Below are 12965 nucleotides of genomic sequence, written 5' to 3' on the forward strand. Positions count from 1 at the left end.
TCTTACCATTGTCTGTGTCCCTGTCTAGATTCTAAGTTCCCTGAGGACAGACGTGTTGTCTGTTTCATTCACTGCTCCTACAAGAGCACCTGGTGCGTGGTTGTTCCTTAAAAGAAACTTAAAAGATTTTACTGGTTTTTCTTACCATTGTCTGTGTCCCTGTCTAGATGTCCCTGTCTAGATTCTAAGTTCCCTGAGGACAGACATGTTGTCTGTTTCATTCACATGCTCCTACAAGAGCACCTGGTGCGTGGTTGTTCCTTAAAAGAAACTTGTTGAATGATTGAATGGCCTATCAAGGAGCTAGCCAAACTCCTCTGAGAGGGTTTGAGGAGGTGGCCTGAGGGGATCATTCCTGGGTGAGCCGAAGCCTAGAAGATCAGGCTTCTTCCAGGCAGAAATGCAAATTGCCCACTCCAGACTAGGAATCTCTTGTTCTGCTTCTGAGGGTAGCCATAGGCCTGACCTGTGGAAGGCAGGGAAGAGAAGCTTTGCTGGAAAGGGTCCCTTGGCCTTTGATGGAAAGTGTTGGAAAGAAAAAGACTTTGGGGACCTCCCCCTCAAGAAATAAAAATAGAAAACAGAAATCTGTCTGGGATTCTGGGCCCGCCATTCTTCACAGTTATAACTAGTTTTCTTTAAGTGACTCAGCCTCCCGGCTAGTTTAGTAGGGACCACGTCTATTTGGTTAACCACTATATCCTGGTGCCTCAGTATCTGCATGATTGAGAGCATGAGTCAGAAACTATGAACATGTGACTGTGATTCCACCAACTTTTTAAGTATTTCCCCAAGCTTGTTCAACTGTGGAGATGTATGCCTGCCCTGGTGACATGATTGTGGTCCTTCACCCATGGAGCCTGCTTACAGGAAGGCGTAGACATCAGCAACGTTTGTAACAAAATAGAAAGTCAAGAGTGTTGTGGGATTTACAGCACAGGAACTGAATCTGGGCTCGTGGGGCTGGGAGTGAGAAGTTCTGCATGGAAGTGATGGGCCCCAGAAGCGTGTGTGTGTGTGTGTGTGTGTGTGTGTGTGTGTGTGTGTTGGGAAGGGTTAGGGGTCACCATGAGCAAAGGGCCTGCAGCAATGGCAGAGAAGTCCTGTGTGACTGGAGAGTAATGAGGACAGGAGAACACATGCTGAAGAGGTACCCAGGGCACAGAGAGTAGATACATTATCAGCCAATGTAGGCAATTTTGGACTTTTCCTATGAGCTTCCTATATAGTTCTTAGGATATATTTTGACTCTTTATTTTAAGATAGATTTAGACTTACAGAAGAGTTGCAAAAATGGTACGGGGGCATTCCGTATTTCCTTCACCCAGCTTTTCCTAATGTTAACATCTTACAAAAATGAGAATATGATCATTAAAACTAAGAACTTAGCATTGGTACACGTCTATGAACTCAACCACAGACTTCATTCAGATTTCACCAATGACCTAGAATTGCACATGGCATTTAGTTGTCAGGTCTCCTCCGTCTCCTCCAATCTCACACACCCTGAACCATTTGAAAAGTGAACGGACAACATGACGTTTTACCCTTTAATGCTTCAGCATGTTTTAAAAGTAAGGATGATGAACAGTTAGCATACCAAGGAAAGTTAATAACAACTCTCTAATATTCTCTCATACCAATCCATATTCACCTGCTGTTCTCAAGATGTCATTATAGCTAATTTTTCCATCCAGACTCTAACCATGTTTAATACGTTGCGTTTAACTATCATTTCTCTTTAGCCACCTTTATTCTAGAACTGCACTATCCAACATGGTAGTCACTAGCTCATGTGGCTATTTAAAATTTAATTTAAATTAATTAAATGGGGTTTTTTTGAAGTTTATTTTGAGAGAGACAGAGAGAGAAAGAGAGAGAGAGAGGGAGAGAGAGAGAGAGAGAGAGAGAATCCCAAGCAGGCTCCACACTGTCAGCACGGAGCCCATTGTGGAGCTCGAACTCACAAACCACAAGATCAAGAACTGAGCTGAAATCAAGAGTCAGTCGCTCAACTGATTAATTAAAGTTAAAAATCCAGGGACACCTGGGTGGCTCAGTTGGTTAAGCATCTGATTTTGGCTCAGGCCATGATGTTGCTGTTCATGGGTTCGAGTCCCACGTCAGGCTCTGTGCTGACAGCTCAGAGCCTGGAGCCTGCTTCAGATTCTGTGTCTCCCTCCCTCTCTCTCTCTCTGCCCCTCCCCAGGCTCGTGCCCTGTCTCTTTTTCTCTCTCAAAAATAAACATCGAAAAGAAAATAAAAATAAATAAGTAAATATATTTTAAAAATTTATAAATGAGTGAATAAATAAAGTTAAAAATCCAGTTCCTCAAGCATGCTAGCTACATTGCAAGTGCTCAGTAGCCTCATGGGGCTAGTAACTGGTCTGTTGGAGGGCACGGGCTTAGAACATTTCCATCCTCACAGAAAGTTCTGTGGGACAACACTATTCTGGAATTTTTCCTTCCTATTTATTTTTCTGTGACCTTGCCTTTTCCTCAGCTGAGAGCAGTTCTGGTTTAGAGCAGGATTTCTCAACCTCAGGACCACTGACTTTGTCATCCAGGGCCGTCCTGTGCATTGTAGGGCATCCAGTAGCATCACTAGAGGTCGCCAGTGGCTCCGTGAAACTGTCCCCAGATATCTCCGAATGTTCTTAGGGAGAAAAAAATTACTCCTGGCCCGGAACCACTGGTTTAGGATACATTGTTTTGCTCTGTTTGAATGAACGGACTGAAGAAACCAAGAGAGGTAGACGTAATTGATTCTGTATGGACAGAGTAGTGCTTAGTATATATTCAATGAAATTCGAAGAGTGAGCGACTAGGTATTGAAATGTTGGGAAAGTAGATGTTAGGGGAAGATGAATTACATCAGGAACATGTACTGTCTCCTTCTGCCCCCCTCCTCTTCCCATTTTGCTAAGTTTGATCAGAAATGGTGAGTGGAAGGGTCAGAGTATACCTCATTTTGCCCATTTTATATAAAATGTATCAAGGCCCTGTCACAAGCGAAGTAATACTCATTATCTGCCAAATCAGAAATCTTAATCCAAGGCGGGAAGTAGACACAATGCAAAAGACTTCTCCAGATTTCAAATTTGAGAAGTCAGACATAAACATGAGCTCTTAAGGTCTTAATGATAATTCATCAACCCCAGAGAGACGTCTGTACACACGTATTTATAGTTGAACCTGAGTATTTGTGATTCCATATTTGCAAAATCATCTACTCGATAAAATTTATTTGTGACCACAAGATCATGACTCATGGTGTTTTCATAGTCAAGCACGGATATGCACAAAACACCAAAACTTTGAGTCGCCCGAAATTTGAGTTGCCCCGAAGCACACGTTTGCAGCCGAAACTGAAGAAGGCGATGCTCTGCCTTCTTTTTTATCTCTCGTACTGTAAACAAGGTCTTCTTGTGGTTTATTTAGCACCCCCCCCGTTTCTTTTTTCACACTTTTGCCTTTTTTTGTCGGTGACTTAGCTGTTTTAAACACCCCCCACGTGTAGTGCTAAAGTGCTGTGTAGTGTTACTAAGCCCAAGAAGGTTGTGATTTGCTTTATGGAAAATGTACGTGCATCAGATAAGCTTCATTCGGGCATGAGTTACAGTGCTGTTGGCCCTGAATTCAATGATATAAATAAAAAAAATATATATGTGTATTTTTTAAGCTTATTTATTTAAGAGAGACAGCACACGTGCACATGAGTGGAAAAGGGCAAAGAGAGAGGGGGAGAGAATCCCAAGCAGGCTCCACGCTGTCAGCACAGAGCCTGACGCCGGGGCTCGATTTCATGAACCGTGAGATCATGACTTTAGCTGAAATCAGGAGTCAGACGCTTAGTCGACTGAGCCACCCAGGTGCGCCCTAACAAAATACATTAAATAAGGTATCATTAATCAGAAAACACACAAAAAACAAGATTATATATTGATCGGTTGGCAAAAATATTGTTACTAGAGGCTCACAGGAATCTAGCCCTGTATTTTACTCTGGGACGCCCTTCAGTACTCACTAATTCGGTATTCAAGGCAACTTTGTAGAACATAAACTATTGTAAATAATAAGAATCATTAAGAATCACACTGGGTGTGACCTGGGTCGGAGGAATAATTTGGGCAGGCGCAAAGGCATTATTAGCTCTTCGCCCTTGCCCTCATCCAATGCAGCAGAGGAAGAGTGGGATATAATGGCCAAAAGCTAGAGCGTCAGGCCAGATGTGAGGGGGAATCCCACTCGCCTGCTTACTGTTTGTGTGTCTCTGGCATGTGGCTTAACTTCACCGGCTGTGCTCTCATCAGCGAAATAGGGAAAGTAATAGTCCCTGCCTCTTAAAGTTTTGAGCAGAGAACGACACAGTGTATGTAAGACATTTAACCAGCGTAAGACACGGAGTAAGCGTTCGATAAACATTTGCTCCTGCAGGCACTCGGGCCTTATTTATTTTTCGTTCTTTCTTTATTTTTTGGAAATACGTGTGCAGAAGCAAATAGGAATAACCATGTACCTAACTCATGGAAAGCACATGGTGTATAAAGTATCCTTCAGGCAACATTTCATGAAGACATAAGTGGCCTTGTTTGTTTTTGAAGCTGGTATTTAAGGAAGCTGGATGTAGAATCTGCAGTGTGCCAGGTTCTGTGGTGGCTGCTTTCCCATCCACAGTTTCACTTAATCTTCACAAGATGTATCATCTAATATGTCTATGATGCCTTATGGTATTTAAATGACAAAGAAACCCATGAGTTAAATGGCGCATGTAAATATCAGCCTTGCTCATCTTAGACTCGATATCAAGGGAGGGACACGCAGGAGACTTAACTGAATTGTTGCCTTCTTTAACTGGGTGGTAGGCACCCAAGTATGTATTGCATTTGTCTCTGTGCTTTTTGCTTGTCAGTGTATTTTGCTAGCTATATTTCTGAAAGCCATGTGTGTTCATTTTACCAAATTCGAAAAATGTGAAGAACAAAAACCCTTCTCCCCCACCGCCCCAGAAGTAGTCACTATCGCCTTTTTGGTGGGGATCCTCTTGGACTGTGCCTGTGTATTTTTCAAAACAAAATCAAGATCACATTATACATATTTGTAACTGGGCGCTCACTGCCCATGGGCTAAAATGTATCTCGTAGGCTCTCTGGCATTTCACTGTGGAGTGCATCATACTTCCTTAACTAGTTGCTTCTTAATGTGTATTTAGATTGCTACCCCCTCCACTATAAATGTGCTATAATGAACACTTTTCTATGTCTCCACGCATGCATGTTAGCACTTCTGTCTGGTGTCACAGAAGTAGGATTCCTGCCGCATGTTGAAGAATTAAAGTGTATCATGGAACTTTCTTCCTGAACAGTAGCCTCCTGTCAGCCCTGTGAGTGCCCACCCCGGTACCTCACCTGCTCTGGATGCTCTAAATTTGTGACAGTCTGATGCAAAACCAAGGAGTTCGCTCTGCTAACACACGTCTTTGTTACTGAGGTCGTTTCTCAACGTCATTACTGGCTATTTGCATTCCGTGTTTCCCTGTATCGCCTATTCCCATCCTTTGTGCATTTTTGTGTTTTTTTTTTTTTTCTCACTGATTTATCCAGGAAGTTTTTTTGGGTGTCACTCCCTAACTGTGTACATATTGTGCTTTACAATTTACAAAGCACTTTTCGTTATGTGAGATATCCTGGCATCTGGTTCTGAGTTGGCTTCTTATGGCCTCAGGACAGTTAGCTTGAAGCGATTCCGGCCAGCCCTCAGGCCGCCTGCCAGAGGGAGACAGAGTCTGGACTCCCACCAGATTTCCGCACTCCGAATCTCATGTTCTTTTGGCTCCACTGCAGTTTACAATGCCCATCTTCCAAATTCAGGAGTGTTTGGGGAGGTTTCTGTTTTTCTGACAACTGTTTCCGCAAAGCAAAGCTCATGAGCGGCCGTAATGCGTGGCCTCCAGTCCCCACGGCCTTCAGTCCCCACCGGATCTTTCCCAGGCGCTGTGAGGTGGAGTATGGTGCTCGCGGCACAAACCCAGCAGTCTTGAACGTGGGGTGGGAAGGGGAAGTAGGGGTGGAGGAGGGTACGTTGCCAGCCCAGGCGAGCTGCGCTCACGTCCCGTGTGCTCACCCTCCGTGTGCCCTGCAGAGTTTGTGAAGCGGCTGCGGTACTGCGAATACCTGGGGAAGTACTTCTGTGACTGCTGTCACTCCTACGCGGAGACCTACATCCCTGCCCGGATCCTCACCTTGTGGGACTTCAGGAAGTACTACGTCAGCAATTTCTCCAAACGGCTGCTGGACGGCCTGTGGCACCAGCCGGTTTTCAATTTGCTGAGCGTTGGCCACAGCCTGTATGCCAAGGCCAAGGAGCTAGACAGAGTGAGGGTGAGCGGCTGCCTCTGCTGGGGGGAGGCCGGGCCAGAGGCTCGGAGGGCCCTGCGATGGCAGATGCCACCGTCTCAAGGGACCCAGACAGACCCTCCAAGGGGCGGGTTTACCACCAGCGGATGGAGCGTCAGCTTCAGGGCCTTTTCCAAGACCCCGTACCACATTTTATATTTATGCATAGTTCTGCACGTACACGTAGCTTTTGAAATTTGTTTATTATTATTTTCAAAATAAAATTGTTTATATTTCAGGTATACAGCATGATAATTTGATATACAAATACAAGTGAAATAATCACCACTCAAGCTAATTAACCTATCCATCTCCTTGCAGCCACCTTATGTGTGTGTGTGTGTGTGTGTGTGTGTGTGTGTGTGTGTGTGTGTGTGTATGGTGGGAGCACCTGAAATTTACTCTCTCAGGAAGTTTCCAGTATTCAATACACTTATGATTAACTATAGTCATCATACCATCTATTAGATCTCTAGACTTACTCATCCGACAGAACCCCAACTTCGTTCCCTTTGACCGATGTTTTCCCATTTGCCCCACCTCCCCACCCCCCACCCCGCCCCGGTAGCTTCTGTTCAACAACTATCTGCTTCTGTGTATTTGACCTTTTAAGATTCCACATAGAAGTGAGGCCCATGCAGCTTTTTCCTTTCTCTGTCTGCCTTATTTCACTTAACATAATGCCCCCCAGGTTCACCCATGTTGTCACAAATGGCAGGATCTCCATTTTTTGTGCATAGTTTTGTGTTCTCCTCAAAGAGGGCCCCCACCCCAATGGTTATGTAAGCTTCAGGCCCCACAATAGTTGGGTCCATCCTGGACCCTCTGCGGATCTCTGGACTCAGTCACGAACCCCTGCTATATCGACTGTTTACTTCAAAGACTTGTTTTATAGAGTTGTAGCCTTTCAAAGTGAGAAATAACATTTAGACTTAACTTCTACATTTTCTGTGTCATTTATCACATTAACTTTTCCCCCCCCGTTTGGTGTCTTCCTTTAGGAAACCCGGGAGCAACTTTTTCACATCAAGAAGCTGTTGAGGACCTGCCGGTTTGCTGAAAGGTACTAGTGTTTGGCTGGGACAGGCCAGGCCTGGGTCCAGGAGGGCTGGGCGCCCCCACATACCTTCCAGTCCCCTGTGTGCCACCTGGTCCCAGCTCCCCCAGTCCACAGGGCCCCTTAGCACAGCACCTACTTCGGTCTCCCCTTGGTGATGCAGACCGTATTGTTAAAGTCACTAAACCTGGGGCGCCTGGGTGGCGCAGTCGGTTAAGCGTCCGACTTCAGCCAGGTCACGATCTCGCGGTCTGTGAGTTCGAGCCCCGCGTCAGGCTCTGGGCTGATGGCTCGGAGCCTGGAGCCTGTTTCCGATTCTGTGTCTCCCTCTCTCTCTGCCCCTCCCCTGTTCATGCTCTGTCTCTCTCTGTCCCAAAAATAAATAAAAAACGTTGAAAAAAAAATTTAAAAAAAAAAAAAAAAAAAAAAAAAAAGTCACTAAATCTTCTGGCTCACTAGCAGTGAATGTAACGTGTTAGAAGAATTGGCCAGTACAGGGATGAAATCACTCTAGTTTTCAGTTGTGATAAAATACACGTAACCAAATACACCGTCTTAACCATTTTAAGGGCACAATTCCGTGCCCTTAAGTACATGCACATTCTTCGGCAACCGTCACCGCCATCCAAGCACAGAACTTTTTGTATCTTGCGAAACTGAAATTCTACATCCATTGAGCAGTAACTCTCTCTTCCCCCCTCCCACCCCGCCCCTGTAGCACCTGGCAACCACCATCCTACTTACTGTCTCTATGAAGTTGATGACCGCGGGTACCTCATAATAGGACAGTCACACAGCATCTTTCCTTTTGTGACTGGCTTATCGCACCCAGCAGAATGCCCTTGAGGTTGCACCTGTGTTGTAGCACGTGTCAGGACTCCCTTCCTTTTTTAGGGCTGAAAAAGATTCCATTGTATGTATCTGCCACATTTTGTTTACGCATTCATCACCAGAAACGTTGCTTCCATCCACCTTCTAGCTGATGTGAATAGTGTTGCTATGAGTATGGGTGTTATCAACGGCCTTTTAAAAACCCCCGATAGAGGAGCATGTCGAACTGTCATTGGTTGTATAGTATTCTATACTAGGACGTGGTATTGATTTAAGTATTATTCTCTTATTCATAGATTTTTTTTATCTAATAGATTTTAATATCTTAATGTTAAAATAGATTTTTAATATCCTTATAGATATTAAACCCAGTAGATTTTAATACCTAATAGATATTTAGATAGGTTTTTAATGTCTTGTGTTATTAAAAAACTAGGTTTTAGCTGAATCTCTGTGCACGTCCATAAATACGTCCTTAGGATTAATTTCTAGAGCTGGAATTTCTGGAAGCCATGGCCATAGAGGTATGGGCATGAATTCATTGACAGAGATAGAATTTTTTAAGTGGAAAAAGAGGTTGTTACTCAAGGGGTTAAGATTATTTGTTATAGTAGGTGGGATCATAGTCTCTAAAATATTGTTTTGTTTTAAAGCTTCGTTCAGTTTCTGATCTTTATTTAATGATAACGTATTGCTTTTGAATTAAATTTCTTGGGGAGGAGCATGTCTCCGGTAGTCATTGGGCCTAACCTGTACCTACCTCATGGCCTTGGTGTGACAGGTTAATTACTTCTCAGGCTCTCAGTTTTCTTGTCTGTAACATATTGTTATATGTAACAATACCCACAATTATTACTGTCTACAAAAATTTCTTGAAATTTTCTTTTCTCTGCTTCAGATAAGGTCTCATGCTAAGACCAGGGAAAAAGCACAAACAGATCTTATGTGTTAAACACATACGCAGGGTGCCCTGAGGATGCAGAAAAGGTGTCTGAAGGGGTGGGGTGGGGAAGAGGACCACGAGGCTTCCTAAGCCTGAGCTTGAAGAGCGAGTTGGACTGAAGAAGAAGGGTCAGGGATCCCCCGGGAAGAGGAAGCCTCGGGGGGCCAGCACCCCTGGCTGCATGGAGAATTCAACACAGCCTGGCGTTACTGGAATGTCAAATCCAGGGTAGGCAGCGGCTGGCTTGGGAATGCAGTGCATGGTGATGCCACTGACTGATTTAGGAAATTCAGAAGGAGATGAGTAGGAGTCAGAGAAAGTTATGTTCAGTTTTGAATGTCCTTGGGACACACAGGAGGCTGTGATCGGCTCACAGTTGGATGCTCGAGCCTTAGGCTGTGTGCTGGACTCGTGGATGAGGGGAGTCCCACACCTGCCTGTGAGCGGTGATTCTCCTGCTGGCTGGGACAAGGGTCCACCTGCTGATGGTTGAAATTGAGCTGAAATGAACAAGGTAGTGCTTGTTATCTCAGTTATAGGTTTTTACGTCTCGAAAAATAGATTTGCAGTTGTCTTTCGCTCAGCGAAACCCTGCCCATGGGCAGGCTGCGAGAGGCGTGTTTTTCTGCTGGTTCAGCCTTCTGAAATCCGCTTTTGTAGAATTTTAAGTTCCTGGCTTCCAAACAGACTTGCAAAACGTAAGGTGGTGAGTAAGGCTAACTTGCTCTTGGGCTTTTTTTTTTTTAATTGAGCTCAAAAAAATGAAGTGTGAGTGCCAGAAACAACAACTGCCTGCCCCCCACCCTCTTGTGTCCCCACCGCTGTGTGGGTGGGTGCCTGAATTACTCTTTGTTTCCTCTCTGGCAGCACGTTAAAGGAGTTTGAGCAGGTGCCGAGGCACTTGACTAATGAGCTCCACCTGTTCTCCCTGGACGATCTGGTCAGGGTCAAGAAAAAGCTGCTGTTGCCCTTGCTCAAGGACATTCTAAAAGCTTCCCTCGCACATGTGGCCGGCTGTGAGGTAAGGGTTCACCTGGAACTGGTGTGTCCCCAAGCTGTCCCTTCCACATCAGGACCTGTGGCGGGTGTTCTACACGTCACCCCCTTTTAACCCCACAAATCCTGCGGAAAGTGCTGGGAGCACCCTTCCCAGATGAGAGATGAGGTTCAGAGCGATTCGGTGACAGCCCTGGCAGGTGGCAGGGCCGGGATGCAGGCCTGAGCCAAGTGCCTTCCTAGGGAACCAAGCCCTGCTTGGGGCCTTCCTTGACTCCCGTCTGCCCTGACGTGCCAAGTACAGCCATGTGGACTCGGGATCCAGTGCAACAAGAGCTCTGTGTCCACATGAATTCAAGAATTGTAGTGCAGCCCTCAGAAACAAAATCAGATCATTTAAAAGCACATATGTAAAATCATGACCTTTCCCGGTGCCTCAAACTACCTCGATGTGAAATTTCTCGGTGCAACACACACATGTGCATGTTCCGTTCGAATCCATTTACTATAGCGTGAGATAGCATCCTGTTCCTTCTAGAGGCTGCAATTACAGACACTTAAAACTGACGTGTGTAAAGTTCTGCAAAGTAGGAACCTGGCTTCTCCATCAAAAGAAACATTGCCAATGAGGATAGTAACTCTCCGGCTCCTTCTCTTACAGCTGTGTCAAGGAAAGGGCTTCATTTGTGAATTTTGTCAGAGTGCCGCGGTCATCTTCCCATTTCAGACCGAAACGTGTAGAAGATGTTCAGGTATCTTCATAGCTTCATAACGTAAGCTTACTAACAGCTTAATAACCGAAACAGAAAATTAACTTAAGGGCAACTTAATAACTTAAGCCCAGTGTTGTTTGAAGTATATGATGCTGGTGTGTGCTTGTATGTTGGATGGGAGCTAATGGAATTTGGGGTGCATGGGGAGGAGTGTGTGGGTGGGGCAGGGATGAAGGGTGAAGCCTTCCTGTACAGCGTTTGGAGAGAAGAGTGGTTCCCCTTTGGCCCGTGCCCCACTTCTTTTACAGCAGGGCAAGCACTCCACAGCCACTGCCCCAGTTATGGGATTGGATCACAATCATGCCTAAGGCTGAGGTGCTGTCTCTGGCTTCTTTTGCGCTGCACTGGCAGATTGTGGAGTTGTTGTGGAGACCGTGTAGCCCAAAAGACCTAATGCATTTGCTATCTGGCTCTTCACAGAAGAGATTTTTAGACCTTGTTTTACTGTATGTGTTAACCCTCCAGGAAGTCCCGTGATCTCTAAACCGTTTCATGGGAGCAATCTGGCAATGCATTCTGCCTTTACCCTTGGTAAGAGCTGCTCCTCCTCTTTGACCCCCTCCAGCGCTGTCTCCGCTAACCTGTTAGGCAGAATCATTAGGCTTTATCGCAGGAGAGGCTCCCCAGCAGACAAACTCCAAGCCACAGGTTTGCAAGCAGAAAGCTCACTGGGGCATGTCAGGCTCAGCACCCGTGGGAGCGTGAAGTCAACAGGGCTTGGCAGAGGGACGAGTTGAGCTGGATATGGTGGCCTTGAAGGCTTAGCACATCTCAGGGCACTCTGGAGCAGGGTGGCCTTCACTGTCGTCACATAGTCGGTCAGGGACCAGCCAAGCCTTTAAACCCAGGGTTGACCAGTCACCCACCAGATGCGAGCCAGTGTCCGCATGCAGAGATGACCTTGAGGGAGGCAGCTCTCTCCAGTTAGGGCCATTTCCAGTGAGGGCCACCTCCTCAGCTGTCAGCAGCTGAGGGAACAGTCTTTGGGCAGATCTGGGGGCACTATAGTATCAGGCTCTCTCAGCCTCAGGTCCATGACTTAGTGGGGACTTCATAATCGCTTAGTTTCAACCTGCCTCATTTCTTGTCGGATGACTCTGGTTTCTGGGTTCAGACCACCTCTCTCCCCGGGATGGGGATGACCATCTGTACATACGTGAGCAAGCAAGACAGCCCCTTTGCTGATAGCTGTCCCCTCTGCTCATAGGGTGTAGAGCCTGCTTTCACAAGCGGTGTTTCCAGTCGTCCGGGTGCCCCCGGTGTGCGAGGATCACAGCTAGGAGAAGACTTTCGGAAAGTTTACCCTCTGCGGCATCATGATGCCCCGAGCATTGTGAAAAAGACTCTTCAGTATGCCTCGTAACACCAATTTGTGTCTATTATTGATAACATTGTTTTAGATTTTGAGTATTGTATATTAAGAATGGCCGATATTACATATATTTAATGTTTTCAAAAGAATTCAGATTGTTATTAAGCATTAACTTGTTACTGGTGGTTTTGTTTACACATGTTCAATGTTTTTGCTGCTACTGTTTTTTTTTAAAGAGTTTTTCGGATACTTCCTAAATTGTATTTGAGTGGTTGTGTATACCTAATATCGGATCCTATTTTTTTTTATGAATTATCACTGACAAGACAGATGACTCCGTTCCTCTTCCTGTAAAGTTTGTCTTGTGAAATGGATCGGTACTTCCAATGAACAAAAGTGCGACCCACAATCTGTTTGCTCGGAAGTTTTTTCCGCCTTAAATGCCATTTTGTAATTGTATCAGTGTTACAGACTCGGCTCGTTCCTGGGTTCGTATGGAGAGTGTACGTTGTTTCTGCAGTTACATCTATTTCGAGATGAGCTTGAGTTGCTTAGCCGTGCCCAGGGGCCCTGCTTGACGCAGTCACCTCTACGTGGCGCTCTCAGAAGTGCACATCTTTGTTATCTCTCTTCCCCACACCAAGTCAAGGGAGGCA

At 45.5% G+C, this 12965-nt stretch overlaps 1 protein-coding gene across 7 annotated transcripts in view; it reads left to right on the plus strand.

Moving 5' to 3' along the window:
* The window catches only part of RUBCNL (rubicon like autophagy enhancer), a 38371-nt gene extending 25653 nt beyond the window's left edge, over positions 1-12718 (plus strand). For 5 of the 7 annotated variants that reach the window (XM_042919217.1, XM_042919299.1, XM_042919472.1 and 2 more), the window contains 5 exons: positions 6144-6382; positions 7399-7460; positions 10096-10249; positions 10886-10976; positions 11463-12291. In XM_042919217.1, the coding sequence (XP_042775151.1) occupies positions 6144-6382; positions 7399-7460; positions 10096-10249; positions 10886-10976; positions 11463-11734 (818 nt within the window). In that variant the 3' untranslated portion in view covers positions 11735-12291. Of the gene's footprint in view, positions 1-6143; positions 6383-7398; positions 7461-10095; positions 10250-10885; positions 10977-11462 lie in introns of all 7 variants that reach the window. The other 2 variants (XM_042919560.1, XM_042919627.1) reach the window with 2 other exon arrangements.
* The last annotated feature ends 247 nt before the right edge of the window (positions 12719-12965 follow it).

Source organism: Panthera leo, chromosome A1 (genome assembly GCF_018350215.1).
Source record: "Panthera leo isolate Ple1 chromosome A1, P.leo_Ple1_pat1.1, whole genome shotgun sequence".
Classification (NCBI taxonomy): domain Eukaryota; kingdom Metazoa; phylum Chordata; class Mammalia; order Carnivora; family Felidae; genus Panthera; species Panthera leo.